Here is a 25,503-nt window from a genome sequence, read left to right as displayed (position 1 = left end):
AGGAACTGTCTTGGGCCCCTCTGCTCTAAAAACTGAGGGTTACTGGTTCATTCAGACTTGGTCAAGTTCTCAGGGATCATTTCATGATCAAACAAACTCACAGGAGAGTGAGTTATAAATTAGGATGCCCATTTGTTAATTTACTCTGACGAAGAAACCTTTTTTAGGAATTAGAGGACACTTTAGTCACCAGCCTGTGCACCCACTCTCTGCTTATCAAGGGCTCTGAAGACCGATTTAGTGATCCCTGAGGTGTGTTAGTAACGGTAGAACCAGGGCCCATGGAAGTAAGGGTCTTGAAGGAATTCTCATCTGTTAATGAAAAATAAGCAGTTCCTGAATTATTTATTCTTTCTTCCTGAGAATGTCAGCGGCATTTGAACCAGAGCAACTCCATCTCGAGAGAGAGCTAGGAAAAATGGGGATGGGATTTGCTGGGCTGCATTCCCAGGAGGTTAGGTATTCCTAGCCTCTAGATGTTTACATTTAACGAAACAGATTAATAATGTTTACTAAACACACCCAGGCCCAGGAATGTCCTGATATCCTGATGTCTTGAGAACAAAAGCATTCCTAATTTTGCTTTAAAGATAATAATATTGATTCTTGCAAAATATAGTAATTAAGAAAAATTAACCCTTTATCACAAGCCTTTGTAGCAGAGTACATATCCCCATGATGTTTTTTGTTCTCCTATATATAAACAAGCATTGTACCTAGGGTGGGCACGTTACTCCTCTTACTTTTGGGAACACCCTACTGTCTATGGAGTACCTACTCTTTCACCACTTTACTTTTTTAACAAACTTGCTTTTGCTTTATACTGTGGACTCGCCTGAATTCTTTCTTGGATGAGATCCAAGAACCCTCTCTTGGGGTCTGGATCAGGACCGCTTTCCAGTAGCAAGAGCATTGGTACTTTCTTACCCTGCTTTACTGCAACCCTCCTCAATTAAAACATTTTTTTTTACATGGTATATTATTTGAACTATGAAAAGCTATAAAATGAAAAGTAATTCTATTTTCTACCTCCAAACTAGTCCTTCTTTCAGAGGCAACTACTATTAAAGTTTCCTTCCCAAAATTGTTTATGTGTTTACTAGCATATGTGGACTTTAAAAATGTTACCCAAATGAGATTGTACTATACCCCTTGCTATTTCACTTCTTATATATCTTAGAGGCCTTTCTGTATAGCATATCCAACTTGATCCATTCTGTTTATTGGATGCATCGAATACATCACTATAGCATGATTTATTTTGTAATTCTTGTAATGGAAACCTAAATTATTTGCAGTTTTTGTTTTTCCTTATACTCTTAACATGTCTGTATACTCATATCTTGGTATTTTTTTAGTATATCTGCAAGTAAATTTCTAGCAGTGGAAATGCTAAAGGAAAAAGTATCTGCATTTTCAGTTTTGCTAGATAGCGCCTAATATTTTTCCAAAGAGATGAACCATCTTGTAGTTCCATCAGCAGTACACAAAGATGCCTGTTTCTCCATACCCTCGTCAAACATGGATATCACAATCTTAGTAATTTTTGCCAATCATCTGTAAATATCTCACTGCTTTAATTTACATTTATTTATGAGTGAGGTTGAGCATCTTTGAAATTGTTAATAGTCTTTTTTCTTTGTAGTTTTCTAGATAACTTCTTTTAAATACTTCATACAGATTACTACTCTCCTTTTCTATGTAACTCCTTCAGACATGACACTTGGGTTTCATAGTTATTTTTGTTATAACTTTTTGGGATTCTGTTCCCTTTCTGATAATACAGTATAAGAATATAACAAATAGGTATTTAATTCCCCTTAAATATATGTGGATATTTTCTGAATGATCTAAGCATCTCTTACTGTGAGTCATTTCTGCAAATGAACAAACTCATTCATTATGAAGTAATTCTTACTAGTGTCTCTCTGAAAATGACTTTTTTTTTTTTAACTTTAATCTCTTACCTCCAAATTCCAAAGGTACATATTACAGCTCTTATGAATGTCCTGAAGCATGCTAGGGGAGTTATTTTGCTGCCTTAGCCCTTGGGATTAGAATTTTGTATAGTGGATATTTAATGAATGTTTATAGGGCTTATGATTAAACTTGGTAAATAAGCTATAAAAATGAAAGAAATTCTTTGGGGAAATAAAGAGCCTATTTTTTTCTCCCTTTATTCCCCTTTGAATTAAAATGGAAATGTTTCTTCTCTTTTTCTTTGTGACACTAATGAGGTTAATTTATTTCCAGCAAAGGTCAATGACCTTGCGGCAACTGCGTATAAGACAATAAAAACAAAGCTGCCTGTGACATTGAGAAGTATGTCCTTGTACCTATCCAATAAAGACACCGAGTTCATCTTGTTTAAACCTGTGAGGGTGAGTATCAGATAACTCATTTGAATGTTGGCGGGTGACTTCAAGTATTCTTTGCCTCATTTACCATTTTCCTTTTCCTGTAGACATTTAGAAATGTTGGTATACTGTTCTAGTGAAGTTGAATAATCACTATGATTCATGAAAGGCTTACAAAGTCTGCCTCTGTCTTGATTATCTTTTTTTCCCACTGTCACTTTGTCTTAAGTTTTTAATGTTACTATTGAAAGTAGAAATTAGTAAATAAACCAAAAAAATCAGACCCTTACATTGCATGTGGCCCAGCTCTCAAGAGAGCAGCACTTCAGGAATTATGCCCCATTTTACTGGTGAGTAGTAGAAATAAATGGCTTGCAGTGGCAACCAAGGGATTACATGTCAGAGCAAATTTAGGGCTCATAATTTCCAGCTCTGTGTTGAACTCTTGTTCTCACCCAAGGCATGGGTTGATTTTTAAAGTATATTTTATGTGTCTAGGAACTTTATTATCTTTTGTGTAAGAAATTGCTGCAGAAGACCCTTAAAATTATTCTCTGGGGGGACAAGGCTTGCTAGAGTTTAGTCTTCCTGGGAAGCATTATCTGATAAGTCTTCATCAGGTTATGCCAGCATTGAAATATTAAGAGCAAATTATGCGTCTTTGGTAATATCATGAAAGATACATTGCTTCCACTCGCTTTGGCAAATATCATTACAATTTAACATTCATGGTGCTTCATGTTTAAGACAACTCATTTGATAAGATCTCCTCTCCTCCTTTCTAAGAATAATATTCAGCAAGTCTTCCAGAAGTTCCATTCTCTGTTAAAGGAAGAGTTCAGCCCTGAAGACATCCAGATCATTGCCTGTCCATCTATGGAACAGGTAATGGGTAGACTGAAGATCCTTATTACTTTTATGCCCTCTTGGTTATTTCACTTGAGTAGATAATGTCTTTGAGCAAACATATTTTTAGTATTAATTTAAAAAATATTACCTTCTTTTATTCTGATGAGTAAGAATTCAGACTTTGAATTGTTCTCTCAAACTTTTGGGGGATAGTTTTAGAATTTTCAGTTAATCTCAGGATTAAAATTCTGTTTAATCCTTTCTGATATGAATATTGCTGTGTTTAAGAGAATGACCTGTTTGTAAAAGACTCAAATAGTGGCATTTAGCTTGCTGAATAATTTTGTTTGAAATATGCATAATAAGAGAAATACATTTTTTAAAAAAATTTTTGATTTTTCTGTAGGTTACTGGGGTACAGGTGGTATTTGGCTACACGAGTAAGTTCTTCAGTGGTGATTTGCAAGATTTTGGTGCACCCATCACCCGAGCAGTATACACTGCACCCTATTTGTAGTTTTTTAATAACTTCAAGATTGAAAAAATGGAAATTACTGAGTACCCACTATGTATTAGGAGTAGCCTGGCGCTGTGGAGGATATTTTATATCTGGTCTTAAGTTTAGGATAGTTTAGAAATTTAGTATATGATAAGGACTAGGAAATTTGGGGAGACTGATCAGGCTGGCAAGAGCCTGACTGGGCTGGGTAGAAACTGGGTAGATAGGACTAGGCAATGGTGAGTGTAGATAAATCTTGTGTTTTTTTGTTTTGTTTTGTTTTGTTTTGTTTTGAAATGGAGTCTTACTTTGTTGCCCAGGCTGGAGTTCAGTGGTGTGATCTCGGCTCACTGCAACCTCTGCCTCCCAGGTTCATGCAATTCTCGTGCCTCAGCCTCCTAAATAGCTAGGACTACAGGCGCCTGCCACCATGCCCAGCTAATTTTTGTTATTTGGTAGACAGAGGGTTTCACCATGTTGGCCAGGCTGGTCTTGAACTCCTGGCCTCAAGTGATCTGCCTGCCTCAGCTTCCTAAAGTGCTGGGATTACAGTCATGAGCCACCATACCCAGCCAGAATCTTTTGAGGAGTGTTACTGTAGTGGAGAGGAGAAAGATGGGGTGGTAGCCGGAGGGAGAAATGGGGTCATTTTAAAATTGAGATGTTCATATACTATAGAATTCATCTTTTTAAAGTGCAGAGTTCAATGGTTTTTAGTATATTCAGAAAGTTGTGCAGTCCTCACCACTATCTAATTAGAGCATTTTCATTACTCCCCAGAAAAACCCCTTAGCCATTAGCAGATCCTGCATTTCCCCGTCTTCTTCTTTTTGTCTCTGTGGATTTGCCTATTCTGGATATTTCATTAAATGGAATCATACAATACGTGGCCTCATATCGCTGCTTGTTTCATTCACCTAGCATGTTTTCAAGGCTCATCCGTGTTGTATGTATCAGAGCTTCCTTTTTTGGCTGTATATATTCCTTTATGTGGATAGATGGGTCACATTTTAAAAAGATATTTGTATCATTCTAGGATATTTGTACAGTCAAAATACTTCCAAATAATTTATTTGAAGTAATTACTTTCTATATGATTGTACCACTAACTCGATATATAATTGGGTTTCTTTTCAATATTTAGAGATTTTTTTTCTATTTTGATTTAATTTTGTTTCTTAATGATATAAAATACTTGCATGGTTTCCAAGTCAGAATTACAGAACAAGGTACATTTGGAGAAGTCTTGTTCCTTTTCCGATCCCCTCCAGCCTTTCCCTTCCCTCCCCTATAGATAACTCTTTTTATTAGTTATTGGGTTATCCTTCCATTGTTTTTTTGTTTTTTGTTTTTTTGAGATGGAGTCTCGCTCTGTCGCCCAGGCTGGAGTGCAGTGGCGTGATCTCGGCTCACTGCAAGCTCCGCCTCCCGGGTTCATGCCATTCTCCTGCCTCAGCCTCCCAAGTAGCTGGGACTACAGGCCCCGCCAATTTTTTTTATATTTTTAGTAGAGACAGGGTTTCACCGTGTTAGCCAGGATGGTCTCGATCTGCTGACCTCGTGATCCACCCGCCTCAGCCTCCCAAAGTGCTGGGATTACAGGCGTGAGCCACCGTGCCTGGCCACATTTTTCCATAGGGTAACTTGTTTTTTTTTAAAGATAGGAGAAAAATGCGTGTTTTTATGTTCATGGGAGAAGATCTACAAGGAGGGGAAAATATCTTGACAATGTGGGTGGAATTTCAGGAACAGGCAGGGTGGGGCCTTTGTGCGACACACGGGGGTTCAGTCATGGTAACAGGAGGAGGCCGAGTGTATGGGCGTGGATGGGGGCTGTGAATGTGGCGGGAGCTCATGGATGTGCTCTTCTGAGTGCTTCACGTTTCTGAGTGAAATAAGAAGCAAGGTCATCACTGAGAGGGAGGAGAGAGGCTCGGGTGAGTTTAGTGGATATGAATCCAAGAGAGACCATTCAACTTAGTTGTCTATTTTTTTTTTTTCTCCGGTTATAGTCACTTGCATGAATGTAGATGTGGAGTACTTGATCATAAGATCCATTTTATGGCAGAAGACATTATTTTTGTAAGTTTAGTTTGTTATAATTTCAAACTTACAGAAAAGGTGCAAGAATAGTGTAAGGAGTGCCCATATATCCTTTACCCCATTTTCATTTTGCCCCATTTGCTTCATTTTTCTCATTTTTTCCCTTCCCTGTCCCTGAAGCCCCGCTTTTAAATCATTGGAGAGAAAGTTGGGAGACATTGTGCTCCTGTACTGCTAAATACTTCAGAGTGTATTCCTGAGAACAAGGAAATTCTCTCACTACTCCTGTATAGTTACCAAAACAGGAAACTTAACATTGATACTAGTGTCTAATTCACAGTTCATATGCACATTTCATCAGAGTCCTGATACCGTTCCTGCTGATCTTCTTGCTGACATTTCCCCAGTCCAGGTCCAGTCCCAGGTCATGCATTGCTGTCAGGTGTCACGTCTCTTTAGCTTCTTTTAACCTGGAGCAGTTAGACAGCCTTTCTTGACCTTGACAGGCCAGTTATTCCGTAGACTGTCTCTCCATTTGGTGTTGTCTCTTTCATCATGATTACATTTAGGCTTTGTACTTTGGCAGGGAAAGCACAGAGGTGATTCTGTATCCCTCTTCTGACAGCACTCATTTATAAATGACATCGGGGTGATGATCTGCATCAGCAAAACAGCTGTACTGATAGAACGGTTCACAGCCAGGTCCATTTACCCACAAGGTTCCAGGGCCTGGGTGTCAGACACCTGGAGTGCAGGCAGCCATTTCCCTCCTATCACTACTGTGACCCGGCTCTGGTGTCCCAGTCCTCCGTTACAGAGTGGGCAGGTTGCTCCTGGAGTTGGTCAAAATTGGCATGTGAGTTGAAATTCACTTGTCATGTCTGTTCTTGTGCGTTTTAAAAAGTCACTTAAAGGACAGCTTACAACTCTTCCAACAACACACTGCATAGAACAAGGCACAGTGGATTATGGAGGTATGTTTCTGTCCTTGTCAGTGTTTGTATATAGTTTTTGCCATTATTCTCATTGGATTTTAAGTGATTTGATGGCCTAGGTTTGGTGATGAAGTGTGACCCCTGACAGGGCCTCCCAATGCCAGTGCCCAGTGGCTGCCTCAGAAATAGACCAACATTGTGGGCCAGTTTCTACTTTATAGCCATGTTTACTGGTCTCATAAAAATCTTGGTCTTTTTCTCTCATTCTGTTTTCGGGGCTCTAAATAACTTTTTTTTTTTCATTCTAATTGCTTTATTTTATTTTTCAACTTTTATTTTAGATTCAAGGGGTACATACATGCAGGTTTGTTACCTGGCTGTATTGCATGATGCTGAGGTTTTTCAACCCTTGTGGTTTCCCTCCCTCCTTGACTTTTCTTGAGGACGGTATTCCATAGGAGAACTAACATAGCTCTTAATTTTGCTTTTCAGCTGAGCCTTCTGCTGTCAGTTTCTAAATAAGCAGGCCAGCCGGGCTGTGCACCTAAATGTCTATCTGGGAGGAGCAGGCTGAGAAGTCTTGCAGTCTGCAGGACACTGAGGAATCGTATGTGGGAACGTCCCTGAGAACCACACGAGTGTGCTGCTCAGTGCTGACTGCAGAATGAAATAGAAGCAAAGTGTTACAGGATCAGTGTTTTCTTTTCTAAAACATCAAAATGCCAAAGATTAATCTGTGATTGGTGATAACTGCCTCATTTAAATGGTCACAAGAAATGTGAAGAGAGAGCTAGGGCAGACATGCAGTGAAATGGTTCTTTGTTAAAAATGTGCAATAAAAATAGATTACAATAAGTAGTGCAAAGAACTTTACAGAAATACAGCGAATTAGAAGGCCTGTAAGAGTAAGGTTTGCTAAAACGTGAAACACTGTAACACTTTTAACCACTGAGCATCCCACAGTGAAATGTTATTTCTATGCTCTTATTTAATGTAGTGTTTCTCCTGTCATTTTGAAGTTGAGTTTGGAGTAGATTGGTTGCTTCTGAGAACACATTCTGCCTTCCTGGGAAGTTAGGGTGTCATCCTTTCCTCTGTTTGATGTGAGGTAGTTTAAAGATACAAGGACTTTGTGTGAAGCTCCAGCATCTGTGCCCCTTGAATTGCTTAGGTGCAGACAGTTCTAAAGCAAGGAGCTGCAGCATTCTCATCATAGATACGTGCAGTATCTTTAATGAATATCTTCATGGTATGATAGTGTGTGTTTGTGAGTGCGAAGTACCAATTAAGGTGTCTTAAATTTGGCGTGTAAAGGAGAGAAGGAAACCTGAGGAGTAGTGTTCCTCCTGAATGAAGGTCCAGGTCACCAGCCTTCTGTACACTGCCTTTGGTTTTAGCAGTTCTTTGAAAAGCAAACACTTTCATGTCCTGTTTATTCATTCAGCTGGCTGTGCTGTGCCGTGGACCAGCTGTGTGGATCTCTAGCCCGGCTACAGCAGAATACATTTTACCAGCAAACCTAAGGATGGCAAACACTATCCACATCTGAAACTACCACACCATATCAGGGATCATAAATTATGCATATCTATGAATTTTCCAACAAATTCCTACTTCCTGATTGGATTGGTTTTGCCGCTGATGTTAAGGCAGCCAGCTTCTTAGTTCAAAAAGAATTCTGAATTTTTCAAACACTAGTCTAGAGGTGGACATTGTCAGGGGTTCTGGAATGGGACCAGGGGACCTTTTGGTGCAGTGGGTGCCTGTAACTCATTAGACGTACTGAGGCAGCACTTCTGCAGGGTGTATACCCTGATTGTTGTCATTTGTAACAGGTCACTTCCTTTTCACTCAGTTTAAATTGGTGATGGACGTTGCTTGATTGAGCTTATTACTCTCTATTTTGAGAAGGTAGAAGGTAAGAGGGCCCATATTCATTCTTTGCCATGAAATGAATGAATTAGGAAGATTGTATTTACTTAACTGTTTTTTAAATACATGTTTAATGAAATAAACTGTAAAATATCCAGTTTTGTGTATTATATGTACATTTGATTTTTAATAGCCTTTCCAAAGAAATGAGGGCATGATTATTGTACAGTAAGTACATGACTGATTTAATTTGATGTACAGAGCGGAGTGTGTTCTTATAAAAATATTTAATGACATTGGTTCTTGTGTTTTGATCTTTTATTTCTGAAACACTCAAACACCTTACAAAGTGCTGAGTAGGTGATAGTGACCCAACTTGTTTGCTAAATGATTATTTGTTTAAATCTGTACAGTTTCAAGTGTTCACTTATACAAAGAGTGTATATACTTTCAAATAATTTAAAATGCTTTATATTATTTGGCTAGAAATTGCTGTTTTTAATAAATGTGAATTTTTTTAAAATAAAGATTTTTGCTTCCTACCTTGTCCTCACGTGTCTGATACATGTGTGCATTCCTTGAGGAAAATTTCTTTAATTAAAATTTTAATTGAGATAACTTGTGTCAGACTCACATGCAGTTTTAAGAAATAATACAGATAGATCCCATGTACCCTTTGCCCAGCTTCCCCCAATGGTAGCATCTTGCAAAACTATAGCACAGTATCACAACCAGGATATTGACATTAATATACTCTATCAATCTTACTCAGATTTTGCCAGTTTTACTTGTACTGTATAAATTCCTTTGGCAAGAAAAATATTATGGAAAGACATTTTTGAAGCATCTTAATGCTTCCTTAGTTAAAAGACATTTTAACTTTTTCTTTGTGAAACTGACAATTTCATGAGTACTATCAGCATAGTACTGACATACATAGTTGTATTGAAATTTAGTAGTAGTGTATTCTTCCCTCTATTTTCCAAAAATATTTGTATTTTCTCCCCTGGCTTAACAACACCATATCTTTAAATTTTCTTCTGCTGTTACAAGTAAGACAACTTATAACTGCCAACCACAGTTGAATGTTTGGCATATAGCTTCCAGATTTTTTTCTATGTATATTCTAAAATAACTTGTCTTACAAGATTGGGCCCTTTTACACATGTTAAAGGAAATCAAGTGGGTTTTCATTATTAGTGTATACAAACACACCCATACATATTCTTTTGCTGAACTATTTGAAAGGAAGTTGCAGTCATCGTGACACTTTACTGTTAAATTATACCCCTAAATAATTCAGCTTCCATTTCCAAAGAATAGGGACATTCTCCTACATAACCCAATGCCATTATCACACCTAAAAAATTCAGTAGTATCTAATATGAAGTCCATATTTCAGCTTCCCTAATTGTTCCCCCAAAATGTTTCATAGCTTTTCTTTATCCTGGGTTCAACATTTTACTTGGTTGTCATGTCTCTTTACTTCCTTTTAGCTTAGACAACTACTCTTAAGAGTTTTCATATGCTTATTTTCTTGACATTGACTTTTTTTTTTTTAAGGAAGAGTCTAAGGCCAGCTGTCTTATAGAGTGAATCACAGTCCGGATGGTCCTGTTTCCCATTAGTAAATTCAGAAACCCTAACATTGCAGGATATACCTTCTCATATACATGGAGCAGTTGCCAAGATAGATGTGCTGGGCCATAAGAAAACAAAACCAAAAAACCCAAGTATGACCTGCAGCAGTGGCAATCCCTGCCCCTGCCCCCAGCCCTGGATGTACGGCAGTATCTGAAGACATTTTGGTTGTGACTGGTGTGTGTGTGTTAGGGGTGGGGTATTACTGGCTTCTAGTGCGTGGAGACCAGGGATGCTGCTGAACATCCTACAGCACTGGATAGTCCCGACCACAAAGAATCATCCAGCTCTAAATGTCAATGGAGCAGAGGTGGCAAAACCCTGCTATATAGAATAGCGAGTCCCAGTCCCCAGCACTTGCTGTTCCCCTCACCTGCATTAGTTGTCTTTGTATCTGACACATGATGTATTTTGCTTGTTTGTTTTTTGTCTTCCCCACCAACCCAGATCACAAACTCCTTGGGAAAGGAACTTTGTTTTGTTCATACGCAGCACCTAGAACAGTGTCTGCAGAAGATGCTCTGTAAGTGTTGTGTGACTTTGTTGTCCAAGTCATGCAGCCTTCCCCACATCATCCCATTACTACCAAGTCCTGTGCATTTTCTATCCCAGACAGCTGTTTAATTTTTTCCCTCTGTTTTTCCAATACCGTCGCCCTGGCTAGGGATGACTTGTGTGTTGCTGAGATCCACTTGGGAGCTTCTGTCTTTGATGTGTGGTAAGGACAGGGGTTTCTGTGTACCCTGAGCATAGGTGCGGAACTAACCAGGCACTCAAACTTAGTGGCTATATAAAGGGATGCTACCACAGTAGTCATTTATGGCTCATTACCTTGCAACAAAGGAACCGTTGTGTGTTAGCCGATGACAGCATTCACCAGCAAGGTGTGACTGTCAGGCCAAGGAAGTGACATGCAGCACCCTGCCTGTGACAGCCTGATTGTCCTAGTCCCAGCTCAGCTGCACAGGTGATGGTTTGGGGGTGAGAACAAAGCATTAAGTGGAGGTTGGTGGCAGACAGTGGGAGAGCCTCAGGGAGAAGGGCCATGAAGGCAGCACTTGGGTGTCACTGTTCACAGTAGAGAATGGCTAATTGCTAGACGAAGGGTCCTCTCCCCTCTCCTTCTCTCCCCTCCCATTCCCTTTCCTTCCCTCTCCTCCCTCTCCTCTCCTCTCTTCTCTGACAGGGTCTCACTCTGTAGCCCAGGCCAGAGTGCAGTGGCATGAACACAGCTCACTGTAGCCTTGACCTCCTGGGCTCAGGTGATCCTCCCACCTCAGCCTACCAGGTAGCTGGGACTACAGGTGCACACCACCGTGCTAATTTTTTGTATTTTTTGTAGAGATGGGATTTCACTATGTGGGCCAGTCTGATTCGAACTCCTGACCTCAAGTGATCCACCTGCCTCAGCCTCCCAAAGTGCTGGGATTCTGGGTGTGAGCCACTGCACCTGGCCTGGGGTTTTCTTTTTTCTTTCTTTCTGAGACAGGGTCTCACTCTGTCACCCAGGCTGGAGTGCAGTTGTGCGATCTTGGCTCACTGCAACCTCCCTGCCTCCTGGGCTCAGGCAATTCTTGTGCCTCAGCTTCTCGAGTAGCTGGGCTTACAGGCATGCACCACTACACCCAGCTAATTTTTGTATTTTTAGTAGAGGTGGGGTTTTGTCATATTGCCCAGACTGGTCTCTAACTCCTTGGCCTCAAGTGATCTGCCCACCTTGGCCCTCCAAATTGCTGGAATTACAGGAGTGAGCCACTCTGCCCAGCCAGGCCTGGGGTTTTCTATACTATTGTGGTTGACGCTGCAGCTCAGATCATTCTGGGAAGTTTGCAGGTGTCCTGAGATTGTATAAAATCATCCCCTGGGGGCTGCCCTGCCCAAATCTCCTATTTTTAGAAACAGCTGCCCCTACTCATGCTCTGGGATCAGCTGGGAGCCATTTACAAGACGTAATCCCACCTGCTCTTACTGCACTGGATTGGACCAAGGGTGGTCTCCTGATCTAATCAAGGCCAATTGCAGAGACCACTGGGGTGTTTTTGAGAGTGATTGGGAGACAAAGCCATGTGACCTGAGATGCGTAGAAAACGTCTCTTGGACAAGATGAGTGTCGAAGACTGAGAGGTAGAAAGATGGGATCTGCAGCTTCTCCGCTCCAATCATTCCTGAGACCCATTGCATCTTCAGTTCGGGTCAGTGTTCTTCTCTCCCGATGACACCTTTTCCCCTTTTGTTTTAGCTATTCAAGTTGGTAACTGTTACCAGTGACCCCAAGTGTCCCACCCAGTTCCTGGGAGGAGCTGGCATGTGGGTCCTTTCAGGCTCTCGGTCACCTACTTGTTTGGGGGACTCGGTTTGGGCCGGTGTGGGTTTGCCTTCTGGGTTTCCCTCTGGCTTGGCAGGGGTGGACGAGGTGTAATGAGGTCAGGGTTGGAGAGAGCCTCTGGGGCTGTGCAGGAAGCGTGTGGGATCCAGGCAGGGTTGGAGAGAGCCTCTGGGGCCATGCAGGAAGCGTGGGGGATCCAGGCACTGGGCCACACGTAGCCTCCCCTCTCTCAGCCTCAGGAGGAGGTGCTGTGTTCTGGGGTGGTGCCCAGAGGCTCCAACACCAGGAGGAGTGGCTGGACCCCCACAAGGCTGATGCATGATTTGTGCCAGGTCAGCAGCAGCTGACTGGCTGGGACTGGCCTCCAGAGCTCCCTGGAGTGGGGTGGGGGTGGGTAGGGGCCGTGTAACAAGGTAGGATAAGGGCAGTAGCACCTGGAGTGGCCTTGAGTCTTTGAGATACCCTGGAGTGGTGGTGGTGGCAGGGTCATAAACATACTCATATTATCACCACAGTGATATCACTTTGTAGTCGAGTAGGCTGGAATGCCAGTCTTTACCATCACATACTGGTGTGTGATCCTGGGCGAGTCCTTTAACCTCTCTGCATCCCAGTGTCCTTGAGAAAATACTGCCCACATCCTGGAGCCACACGAGCTACAGCTTGCACAGTGCTCACAACGGGACCCGCCTGGTTCGTGTGCAGTCTCAGTAACAATAGGGAGCATCGTGAAGAGAAAGGCCTGAGGAAGCTGAAGGGGCTGTGCCTTCGCAGCCCAAGGAAGTGCAGACACTCAGCCTACCCAATTGTCTCACGGACCCTTCCCAGGAGCTGCCCAGACGTGAAGGAAGGGCCAAGCTGACAGTAATTGGAGTGACGCTGAGTGGCTCCTATGGGCCAGACCCTGTTCTGGGGACTGTACGTGCATTAACTAATTTAATACTCCCAACTCTGTGGTGATCGTTGCTATTTTTAGGCCCATTTTGCAGATGAGGAAACTGAGGTATAAAGCTACTTGCCCAAGATCACACAGCCAACAAAAGACAGAGCTTGGCTGTGAGCACAGTCGTTGTCCTGAGTCAAGGCCCGTACTGAAAGCCACAAAATAACTGAGTGAGTGACCGTAGAAGCAGGCAGGACAGGCATTGACATGTCACTGAAACGACAACTTGCTTCCGTGCTGTTGGGTCAGGGCTGTCAAGCCTTTTCTGTGCTCAGCCACAGACTCTGTCAGCCCTTCTGCCAAAAATGTTTACTTCAAACCAAGGAGCCACGACAGGTCCCAAATTACAAACCAGCTCTCATAAAAGGTCAACAGGTCTTTGGGTTTTTTTTCCCTGGAGCTCCCAAGGTCTCCAACTTCCTAAGGCATTTGGTGGATGCCAGATAAGCCCCGCCTTAAAACCAGAGTTTAGAGAGCATCTTCTTCAGGTACTTGTTGTCCATCAGTGATATACTGATGGCCTCTATGAAGTTTTCCAGATCAGGGGTGGTCGCATAATTCAGGAGCCTATTCATTTTCCCCAGAAGGACCCGGATCTTCTGGGCTGTTGGGCCGGGTTCTGCCTCCAGGATGGTTTTCTTCTTCATTTCGCTCAGCACCTCCGGGATCACAAACTGCGGGGATTCACAGAGGACTGGGTGAGAATGCACGCTGCCTGAGCACGGTGCCCCAGGCCCAGGCCAGATCTCCTGTGGCCAGGACCAAGTGTTCCCTGAGCCTTTGCTCGAGAAAGCAGATCTGTGTTCTCAGCCCCGCCACCTGCCACCTTCCTGCTGCTTCCAAATACGCTCACTTGGCTGGTGCTGCAGTCAGGTGGACCATGGTGATGTGGGCTGAGGCCACACCCATGCCTGGCCCTAAACCGGAGGGAAAGCAGTTCTGGTGCCCTGGAGTGGCCTGCCCTCCAAAGGCAGTGCTTTCCTGCGGCTGCCAGGCTTCTCCCCATGGGGTCCCGACCATGGGGCCCTGCAAGAGCTGGGATGCCTCACAGTGGCTACCCATGAGCCCCGCCTCCACCTTGGGCTCCTTGGGAGTGAATCTGGGTTTTGTTGAGATGAAGGCCTGGCCCAGGGAGGCCGCCTCTATGCCAAGTTCTGCCTGGGTCTGCAGCCTGCAGAAGACTGAGGACAGAGTCTCCTGGAGGGGATAAGATAGGACGATACCCGTGTGCTCCATTCCTATGCGTATGAAATGTCTTCACACAATATTGTTATTGTTTTAGCCACGTAATAACCTGTGTCCATATTATAGAAGACTATGGGCTCAGACCACAGGCTAGTGTCACTCAGGAAGTGGAGAGGCTGGGCATGGAGGGGCCTGTTCTTCCCCGGGCACACTACTGCCTGCCTGGGCTGACCCTGTGCCAGGCTCTGTCTCATTTCTTTGGCTACGATTAGTTACACTGGTGCTGATTTGCTTCATTTGGGACATGCCCTGCACAGGCACAGCTGCCCCTCCCCGGGACTCTAGCTCTCCAAGGCGTCAGGCCCCCTGGTCTCTCTGCCCACAGCAGCCCTTCCTGCAACCTCGCTGGGCACCTCCTTCCTGTCCCCGCCCTCCTCCCTCCGCCATTCAAAGGCCGGTGCCCCAGGCCCTCATGCTGTCCAGCCCCAGCTGGTCCCGCCACTCGGGCTTGGTAGTGCTGGCCTCCTCTTCACTGGATTGGCTGCTCTGAGAAATCCAGGATAGGCAAGGATGCTGGGATGTCATTATTCACCTGCAAAATAGGAGGTCTTCCCAGGCGAGGGAACCTAGGGGGGTCAGCAGGCCAGGCCTGTGTGGAAATCTCCCAGTTTTAGCACTGAAAGTCCCATGTCCCAGGAAACTCCTCAGTCCTGAGCAAACCGACGTGTCTGGCCACCCCAAACCTAGCACACTCCCTCCTCTCTTCTCAGATACTCTGCACACAGCTGCATCTATTCTGCTGGAGTCTGCTATTATCAGCCCACTTCTCCATCTGCCTCATTCCCAGGGGACATGTCCATCCGTCTGTCTGCCAAGGCAGTCCTGCTCCCAGGGGCCCCGGACACCTCTCTGGTGGGGTGGGGTTCTGTAAGTGGAACCTTCCCTGTGGAATGGGCCGGGGGAGCTGAGCAGGAAGAGAACCTTGCTTAGGCCTCACGGGGGGAGCCAAGGACACCCTCATTCCTCTCCTTAACTCTGGTCCTCAGGAAGGGTCTCAGGAGCCCACCTTCTTCCCCCACTACAGTTGGAGCTCCGGGGGTCCAGCCTCACCATTTTGAGTAGGTGGAACTGTGTCCCCCAAAAGTGATGTCCAAGTCCTAACCCCAGTGCTGGTGAATGTGACCTTATTTGGAAACGGGGTCTCTGTGGATATGACTAAGTTAAGGCTCTCAGGATGAGCTCCTTCTGGATTTACGGTAGGCCCTAGATCCAACTACTGGTGTCCTTTTAAGAAAAAAGACAAGGTTTGACACAGACACACAGAGGAGAAGGCCGTGTGAAGGTGGAGGCAGACACTGGAGTGATGCCACCACAAGCCAAGAATGCCAGAAGCCATCAGAAGTTGGGAGAGCAAGGAAGGGTCCCCCATTGGAGCCTCTGGAGGATGGTGGCCCCATGGACACCTTGATCTCAGACTTGGCTCAGAATTGTGAGAGAGTAAACTTCTGTTGTTTCAGGCCTCCTAGTTTGTGCTGATTTGTTCCAGCAGCCCTAAGAAACAAATACAGCATTGGTCCTCTCCTGCCTGCCTGGGGAGTGTGCCTCGAACTTCCAGGGGATCATCTGTCTAGCGAAGAGTTTGTTTGGGGAGGAGGGAAGAGGACACAACAGCAGGCCTTGGGGACAGAGACTCCCCCTTGTTTCTGGCCCTGACTTCTGACATGGCCACTGTGAGTGTCAAGTGAGATAATGCAGGGTGACATCTGTGTTTTATTGTCAGGATCATATCCTGAGCTCAAGTGACCCTCCTGCCTCAGCATCCCAAGTAGCTGGGGCTACAGGTGTGAGAGCCACCATGCCCAGTTAATTTTATTCATTTATTTACTTATTTATTTTTTGAGACAGGGTCTGGCTCTGTCACCCAGGCTGAGAGTGCAGTGGTGTGATCTCAGCTCACTGCGACCTCCGTCTCCCTGGTTCAAACAATTCTCCTACCTCAGTTTCCTGAGTAGCTGGGATTAAAGGCGTGAGCCACTGGGATCAGCTAATTTTTTTGTATTTTTAGTAGAGACGGGGTTTGACTGTGTTGGCCAGGCTGGTCTCGAACTCCTGGCGCTAAGTGATCCACCTGCTTCGACCCCCCAAGGTTCTGGGATTACAGGCATAAGCCACCGCAACTGGCCCACGCCCAGTTAATTTTAAAAATTTTTTGTGGAGAAGGGGTCTTGCTATGTTGCCCAAGCTGGTCTCAAGCTCCTAGGCTCAAGGGATCCACCTGTCTTGGCCTCCCAAAGCCCTGGGGTTACAGATGCAAATCATTCTTCCCAGCTAGCCTGAGCATTTCAACGTGAATTTCCTCAGAGCCTAAGCTCACAGTGCTGGGAAGTCACATGAATGTATTTGTGTGTACTTAAACATCAGGTAAACCAAAGTGGCCTTGTTTTTATATGGGTTGGCATATATAGAACAAGCCTGAAGGCCTGTGGCATGGACCAGTCCAAGCCAGCAGTGGCCTTTGTACAGGTGGGCACCCCACCTTGTGGAGGGTATGGGGAGTCATGACCTTACCTTGTACCTGGTGCCCAGGTTTAAACAAATCTGCTTCTGTTCATAGGTGAAGCAGAAGATGATCTTATCCTGGCTCCTTATTTGTACCTGGATGTACTCATTGATTTTCAAGGAGATGGGCTGGACAGGGGGTGCGTGGACATGGATGTTCAGATTCCACCAGTTCCAGGCCTTCTGGCATTTGTCTTTGGGGAAGTAGTAGCCCAGGTTGGAGCTCAGGTTCAACCTGGACCAAGAGAAAGCATGTCAGGAAGCCAGGGCGCTCAGCCCTGGGCCTCTGCTCCTCCTCTTCTCCTTCCCTTTCTTTTTCCCCACTTGGCCACAGAAAGACTGACAGGGACTTGATGGGTAGGAGAAGCTCCAACATGGATAACCAACCCAACACCAGGCACTGTCCCCTGCGCTGGCCTCACCATATGGCCCTGTCCTGCCCTCCTTCCCTCTCCTTAGTTCCTGGCACACACAGGCTCTTCCTGCTCACAGCTTTGCCATGCTCTGCCCTCTGCCTGCAAAGTTCCCCTGCCCCACGTGGCATGGCTGGCATCTACTTATCCTCTAGGTCTCAGCTTAGACGTCACCTCCTCAGCCTGAGCAGCCTACCTGGTTCCCTACGGGACTCTGTTGCCATGCCTTGTTGGTTTCCTTCATATAATTTACGAATAGATATGGTAAATTCTCATTGTTCACTATATTATGTTCTAGAAAGCCAGTGATTTAGTGAATACCAAAACAACCCATAGCTCCTAGGGGAAATACACACACAGACACATCTCACATAGGTTATCATCTTAAATCCTAAAAGCAGCCCATCCTGCTAGATACCGTTTTTTGTTTTTGTTTTTGTTTAATTTTTACTTTACAAAAGAGAATAGGAGGCTCAGAAGTGTCATGTGACTTGCCTGAGGCTATCCCAGTAACACTTGCTGGAGCTGGGATTCAAACCCTGTCCCACCAGCCCCAGAGCTGCAGCTTCTTGCACAACACTGCCCTGTGTAGGGACACCTGTGTCCTCTGGTTGCCTCTGCAGGAGAGCTGAGCAGAAGGGCAGAGCGTGGCCTTGTTCAATCTCAGCCAGCAATGTGCACACTGGGAAATCAAATTTCCCACTGCTCTGGGCATGTCCCTGGCTCCACGTGAGTTACATATTATATATGTATGTATTTCCCCTAGGAGCAAGGGGTTCAGTATTGGCCAATTCAGTGTTCTCAATGACTTTATAGACTATAACTACCATGAATCATGAGAATTGACTGTATTTGTCCATCATCCGTTCTCTCTCACTAAAGCACAAACTTGTGACGGCAGGGACCTTGTCTGTCTGCTGCACTGCTGAATTCCTGTTGCCCAGCCTTGTGCATGGCACCCATATCGATAGGTACAAGGGAATGAAGGGTGGATGGATTTCTCTCTCATCCATTCCTGACCCTATTCTGTGGGGCTTGCCTGCCCTCTGAGCCATCCTCTCTTGACATTTCAAACCCATCGTGTTCCTCTGGCCCTGGCTTCTGCTTTTCAAATCCCAAAGGGCAGTTCCTAGAATCAGTGCCCTTGGGGCAGCAACATCTCTAGGGAATCACATGAAGAAAGGAAGCGATGCTGAGGCCTGGGTTCGTCTGGAGAAGGAGGGCTTGGGGAGCTTGGGTTACTGTCTGCCAGGTCTCGTCTGAGCTGTCCAGGGTGTGGCGATGTACTACACTTTATCTAGAAATATCTATTCACTGTAAACTTTGCCTTTCTTTGAAAACAACCCTTGATATTGTTGCATACATGACAGGCTTTGACGCCCATAGCTGCCTACACATTCCTTCCAGGGCACGTGTACTTTTTCCCCAAGACGTAAGCCCCAGGTCTGGGAGGTTTTGGTGCAGAGATATACCTGTCTTGCATCTACCCTAGACTGCACTTCTGTCTGTAAGTTCCCCTAGTAATCACCTTGTATAGACAAACCGGGTTTGTCTGCCTTGTTTGGTTTCCAGCTCCCTCTGCATTTGGGGGTCACTTTGTATATATGAACCTTTCATGGAACACAGGGGCCTCATCGGAGTGAGAAGGTGGCTCAGAGGCCTGCTATGGGAAGCCTTGCTCACCTCCAGTGGGGAGGACTTCCAGTCACTCAATCCCAAATCCTCCTCTTGCTTCCCACTTTCCACTGAACAAAAAGCAAACTTCTAAGGTCCTTTGTCTTGGGACCCCAGCCTGTCCAACCTCATTCCTCCTTCTCTAAATAAGAGGTTATATACTTACCGAAATTATAAAAATAACAAATGAACAAACAAAAACCTGGGCTCTGGAGCCAGACTCTCGGTTCAAAGTCTGGCTGTGCCACTTGCAAACTGTGTGACCTTGGGCCAGTCACTTAACCTCTCTATGCCTCCATTTCCTCAACTGTAAAAAGCAGACAATAATAGTACTTTGTTCAGAGGGCTGTGTAAGGATTAAATGTCTATACACAGCAATAACTGAGAAAACGTTAAAATTTCATTGTTATCATTGATGGGGAGGAGAGCAAAGAGAAGAATCTTCTTACTTCACTCTGTGGGGAGCAGATCCTGCTAGCTTTTAACCTTTTAAATGGCTCCCATCAGAGTTCTCACACTGAGATGGGCAGGCTGGTGGGTTCTCAATTTTAAGGTGGTCTGGAGGAAAACAATAAAAGCCCCTCACTCAAGCTCTAGCTTAGCTAGCTCTTAACCAATCAGTAACAAAAGACGCAAGAAGCTCCTATTTCAGGTAGCTACGGACTTCCTGGAGCCCTGGATATGCAGTTAGACTTAAACTAATGCTAAAAGCCACACCCAGGGGTGGAGATTTAAAGTGAGAATGTTACATAAGATGTATGAAGAAGCACGTTGAGCCACCGTGCAAGCACTAGAAAAACTGCTCCTGTACATGCCCTGTCATAAACATAACCCTTTCCTATAGGAAGACCCTGTAAAACCAACCCACACATTGCACTCAGGGAGTAGGCCATTCTTTTCTTTTCTCAGTGCTGGTTCCCTTGTGTACAAGCTGATATAAACTACTTTGCTGCTATGTTTGGTGATCTCTCTTGATTTCTATCCTGGGAGATCCAAAGAACCTAGGATTCCAGTAGCAACACTAGGCCACCCCCACTCCCTAGTGTTAGAGATCTGCTCCTGCCTGAGGGTGCCCAGCTCTGGGCTAAGTCCCCCTTTGGAAGATGGGATCTGGAACATCTAGAAATGGTCAGAATTGGGAAGTTCCTGCTCAGGGGGTGAAAAGATCCTGAACTGTTGAATAAGTAGAACCCGCCCACCAGGGACCCTGAGTTTGGGCAGGTCTCAACACTGTGTGGGACCCTGAACCCAGATAGGAAGCCTGGCCTGAGACCCCTTGGGCTGGGAGTCAAGATGGGTGCTGGATTTTAGTTTCCACACACCTGGCAAAGGACAGCCATGCCTTCCATCTTCCCTGAGGAAATGGAAATCAAAAAATGACCTAAGAAGTATTCAGCTCTTGAAATGGCTTGGCTCTAAGTCCCTCCCAGTGTACGAGGCACCACGGAGAAGTCCTGTTGGTGTGGAGGGAATTCTAGCAGTTAGGGTCGTGCCCTGACCAAATGGCTTCGTATTCACAAGTGACTCTGGGAGGCTTTTCCATAAAATCTTCTCCTAGGTCAATGAGACTGCAGTTTCGCTGATGAATTCCCTCGGGGACTAAGCCCTTCCTCTGTGGGTAACATTTTTCCTCTGGAGCAGCTGCCCCTGGGGGAAGGAATCAGTTTGCAGGTAGGGCAGCCCATTCACAGAGAGAGGGAGAGAGGCTGGCCCTGTGGTTTGACTTTTGCAGGGGTGAGGGGTGCCGTGAAGGGATACACAGGGACTGTCTGTTTCTCATCCAGATGCTCAGGTGCAGAGGGGCTGGGACATGCTGATAGGACTGAGAGGGGGAGCTCTTCCCTCCCTGGCTTGCTTGATGGTCTGTCACCAGATCCTCTCTGAGGTAATTAACTGAATTTCTTGCCCCACTCCTTTGTGCTTTCTGGACCCAAGACCTTGGTCCACTCTTGGACAGCATTTTCTACACACAAGGCATTCAGGGGAGGGCAGATACCTCCAGAACAAAGAAGACAATCAGGAAATGGTATCTAAAAAGACTCACAGCAGAGAAAATATTGTTAAAAACCAAAGTCTGCAGAATGAAAATCCTTTTTTGGAACTATGTTTGGCTTTGACCAGCAAGAAGAAAGTATAAAGTTGATCCAAGATAATATAAGTCCCTTTGGCTGGGCGCGGTGGCTCACACCTGTAATCCCAGCACTTTGGGTGGCTGAGGTGGATGGATCACCTGAGGTCAGGAGTTCGAGATCAACCTGGCCAACATGGTGAAACACCATCTCTACTAAAAATACATAAACTAGCTGGGCTTTGGTGGTGCATGCCTGTAATCTCAGCTACTCGAGAGGCTAAGGCAGGAGAATTGCTTGAACCGGGGAGGCAGAGGTTGCGATGAGCCGAGATGACACCATTGCACTCCAGCTTGGGCTGCAGAGCAGACTCCATGACAAAAAAAAAAAAAAAAAACAAGTATATATAAGTCCCCACATCATGACCACTTAGAAGAGGGAGGGAAGGAAAAAATCCTGAAAAGAGAGTCCTTTACCTCAAAGAGATGGAGAAACATTTTGAAGTGACTGAGTGGTCTTGAATTGGTAAGATGGTTTTCCACCATTACCAGAAATGGGAACTTGAGAACTAACTTCAGTTATAGTGAAATATTTAGAAGTCACGTTTTGGACCATGGACTCTGTATGCATGTGTCTCCAAACTGTCACCAAACCCTCCTCTCTGAGGCACCCAGAACAGGGAGGCACTGGGTCTTCCTAAGCAAATTATCACAAAGGTGACTCTTAAGAGGTGTTTAGGAGATGAAACCAATAGAATGTGGTGGTTGTGGAGCCTTGACAGCTATTTCACCCATGGAGGAGCAACGGTGCAGGAAGAACATCGTGCCTCCTCTGTAGTCAGGGACCTCATGGACTGGTCCATCATGGTGCTCATTCTCCCATTTTCAACATGTGTAACTCTGAGACAGGGAGGAAGTTCATACAGTCTGGGAGTCACGCTTTTTCCAGCTGCTTCTCCATGGGCAGGAGTGTTAGGGACTCATGACCCAAGCTTACCAGATATCACTATTTTCATCATAGAAGGTAGCATTGCCCGAGTTGTTGATAAGGGCCCGGATCCACCCTTCTAGACTGTCTTCCAGAATGATGTATGTGAACTTTTTCATTTTCGCATATAAGATGAGCATAGCCAGGTTTCCTGATGGATAACTGGGAGAAGGTTAAGGCACAAGTAGTCAGTCCTTGGGGTCCCCTGGAAAAGGTAGGGCCCTGCAGATGATGCAGGCCTCAGTCAAACCCCACACCTCAGTCAAACCCCATAACCCATAAAAAATCATAGACATTTTAGGTGCCAATATATGTCAATACGAGCATCCCTGTGCTTCTGTGGATACTGTATCTGGCCTGTCCCATCAGGAAAGAGAATTTGATAGACATTCTTGTTGGGGTAGAGAATTAATTTTCCATCACCTTGATGCACCTGGGAAGAAAAGACAAGCCTATGAAAAGTGTGAAAAGTGCATGGGTACCAACTGTCCTACTGCAGAGCATGGTGTGGACCCCATCTGCTTGCTCTCCGATGCCACGTGCTACCTCATCAACTTGCTGGGGAGCTGCGGGGCTTCAGTTTACTTGTCTATATGATGAGGAGGCTGAACTGGATCTGTGTGTGTGTGTAGATTTTAAACTGTCATTTCCATCACCCCAATGATTATTGATTGCATTAGATTCCCAGGGATGCTTGAACAAAGTCTCACAAACTGGGCATCTTAAAACTACAGAAATTTAGTCTCACTATTGTGGAGGCTGGAAGTCTGAAATCAAAGAGCCCCCAGGGTTGGTTCCTTCTAGAGGCTTTGAGGAAGGATCTCTTCCATGCTTTTCTCTTGGCTTTTGATGATAGACAGAGATCCTTGACATTCCTTGGCTTGCGATGCATCACCCCAGTCTCTACCTCTATCTTCATGTGGTGCTCTCTGTATCTTCACGTGGCCATCCTCTTAGGAGGACCCCATATTGGATTAGGGGCACACCCTACTTCAAGATGACCTCATCTTAACTCATTACGTCTGCAAAGACTATTTCCAGATAAGGTCACATTCTGAAGCACTGGGGGTTAGAACTCCGACATGTCTCTTGAGGGAACACAATTCAACCCATAACATTGATATACTCAAATTTTTTATTTCTTCTTCAATCAGTTTTTGCAAACTGTTTTTCTAGAAAATTGTTCACTTTAGGTAAACATTCAAATTTATTGTCATAAAAATTTTAAGTTTATAATGTTTTAAAGAAATCTCTGCTGTCTCTGTAGTTACGTCGCTGTTTTCATTCTCTTTATTATTTATACCTTCTGAATCAACCTTGTCAGAAAGTTTGCCTATTTTATCAATCTTTTCAAAGGACCAAGTTTTGGTTTGTTTATTCCATTATTTCTTTGTTTTATAGTTTATCAATTTCTGCTTATATCATTGTCATTTATATCCTCTACTTTCTGTGGGTTTTCTGTGTTATTCTATTTTATTTTTCTAATTCCTGGAATTGAATACTAAACTCTTCTGTTTTTGTCTTTCTTCTTCTTCAAGATCTTCCTCCTACTCCTCCTTCACATCCTCCTCCTCCTTTATCAGAGAAAGCATTTAAAAGAAAGCCCCCTGGCACCCAGTATTCCCAGGCAGTCTCCCATCCAAGTAGTAACCAGGCTCAACTCTGCTTAACTTCTGAGATCAGACAAGATTGAAAGCATTCAGGGTGATATGGCTGTAGATTTTTAAAATATGTGTTTAAAGCTGTTATGGTTTGAATGTGTCCCCCCAAATACATGTGTTGGAAATTGAATCCCCAATGCAATAGTGTTGGGAGATGGGGCCTAATGGGAGGTATTTAGGTCATGGGGGCTCTAACCTCATCAGTAGATTAATAATAATTATGAAAGGGCTTGAGGCTACGAGTTTGATCTCTTGCTCTCTTTCTCTCTCTTGCCCTCATTTTGCTTTTCCACCATGGGATGATGAAACAAGAACCCCCTTGCCACATGTGACCCCTCCAGCTTGGACTTTCCAGCCTTTGGAACCAATAAATTTCTGTTCATTGTAAACTACCCAGTCTGTGATTCCCTGTTACAGCAGCACAAAACAGACTCAGAAAAAAGCTGTAACATTCCCCTCAATTTACTGTTTAGCTGTTTCCCATGAGTGTAGTTATTTACCTTTCATTTTACTCCATTCTAAATATTTTCAGATTTGACACAAAAGTTATTTACAAGGGTGTTCTTAAATTTGCCAATGTATAAAGGACTTTTGGTTATGTTATTACTATTCTTGATTAAAATGCACTGGGGCAAGAGAACATAGCCTATACAATATCCCTTCTTTTGTGTTTGCTGAGATTTGTTTTCTGACCTAGCATGTGATCAATTATAATAGATGTTTTGCATGTGCTTGGAAAGGGTGTGTGTCCTCTAGTTGTCCCCTGTCCCCATGTTGGTGGATTGTCAAGACCCGTTGTTCCCCTGCTTCCTCAGCACACACACCTGACTCAGAAGCTCACTCTTCTGGTTTTGTAGTTTTCTCTTTATTTCTGGTGTTGGCTATTTCCCTTACTTTCTTACATTCTCTGTTCTGCATGGAAAAGGATGCTTCTTATGTTTTATTTCAATTCCCAGGTGTTTGCAGCAGGAAGGCTTTGCAGACCATCTAGTATCCCACATTAACTTAACTAGAAGAAGTCAGATTAGTGATTTTCAAGCCATTTTTATTTTGATTTTTTTTGAAGAAACAATAGTTTTTCTAACCAAGTGACCCAGCTACTGAATCTTAAGGCCTCAAAAAATATTGCCTCTTATTGTCATTGAACAATAAGGCCTTCTATTTTGATATTCCAGGGAAATAGAGATTTTGTGTCTCCAGTAGTTTCCATTTGTCAAACAGTCATGAGCGATGGTTTAGCATGGTGGCTACTGCTTTCAGGAGATTCTGTTGGATGAGTCCTCGTTTCTAGTGCAATAGCTATTGGACATTTTTTATTAAAAGTTCATCCATCAGGACTTCTCTATCATGGTTGGCCATGGAGTCCTGTCTGGCTGCTGAATGATATTCCTGAAATCTCATGGATATTCTTTGCATGATTTAAAAATATTTCCATAAGCAATGCTCTGAGTGGATGGTCTCTTCAGGTTTTAGTTCTCTTGTTGTGAAGT

General features: G+C 44.4%; 2 protein-coding genes across 4 annotated transcripts in view; one reads left to right on the top strand and one right to left on the bottom strand.

The window, feature by feature from the left end:
- COG3 (component of oligomeric golgi complex 3) overlaps positions 1 to 9,097 on the top strand; it is a 69,487-nt gene extending 60,390 nt beyond the window's left edge. Inside the window, exons 21-23 of one of the 3 annotated variants that reach the window (XM_019039874.3) lie at positions 2,254 to 2,381; positions 3,144 to 3,242; positions 7,176 to 9,097. In XM_019039874.3, the coding sequence (XP_018895419.2) occupies positions 2,254 to 2,381; positions 3,144 to 3,242; positions 7,176 to 7,205 (257 nt within the window). In that variant the 3' untranslated portion in view covers positions 7,206 to 9,097. The other 2 variants (XM_055359618.2, XM_055359619.2) reach the window with 2 other exon arrangements.
- A 4,739-nt stretch (positions 9,098 to 13,836) lies between these two features.
- Positions 13,837 to 25,503, bottom strand: part of ERICH6B (glutamate rich 6B) — a 66,157-nt gene continuing 54,490 nt past the window's right edge. The window contains 4 exon segments of the mRNA XM_055359617.2: positions 13,837 to 14,139; positions 17,219 to 17,444; positions 22,362 to 22,514; positions 22,700 to 22,785. Coding sequence (XP_055215592.2) covers positions 13,921 to 14,139; positions 17,219 to 17,444; positions 22,362 to 22,514; positions 22,700 to 22,785 — 684 coding nt within the window. The 3' untranslated portion in view covers positions 13,837 to 13,920.

The sequence above is a fragment of the Gorilla gorilla genome, chromosome 14, assembly GCF_029281585.2.
Source record: "Gorilla gorilla gorilla isolate KB3781 chromosome 14, NHGRI_mGorGor1-v2.1_pri, whole genome shotgun sequence".
NCBI classification, from domain to species: Eukaryota; Metazoa; Chordata; class Mammalia; order Primates; family Hominidae; genus Gorilla; species Gorilla gorilla.
The sequence above is the reverse complement of the archived record's forward strand: the minus strand, read 5'-3'. Positions and strand labels throughout refer to the sequence as shown.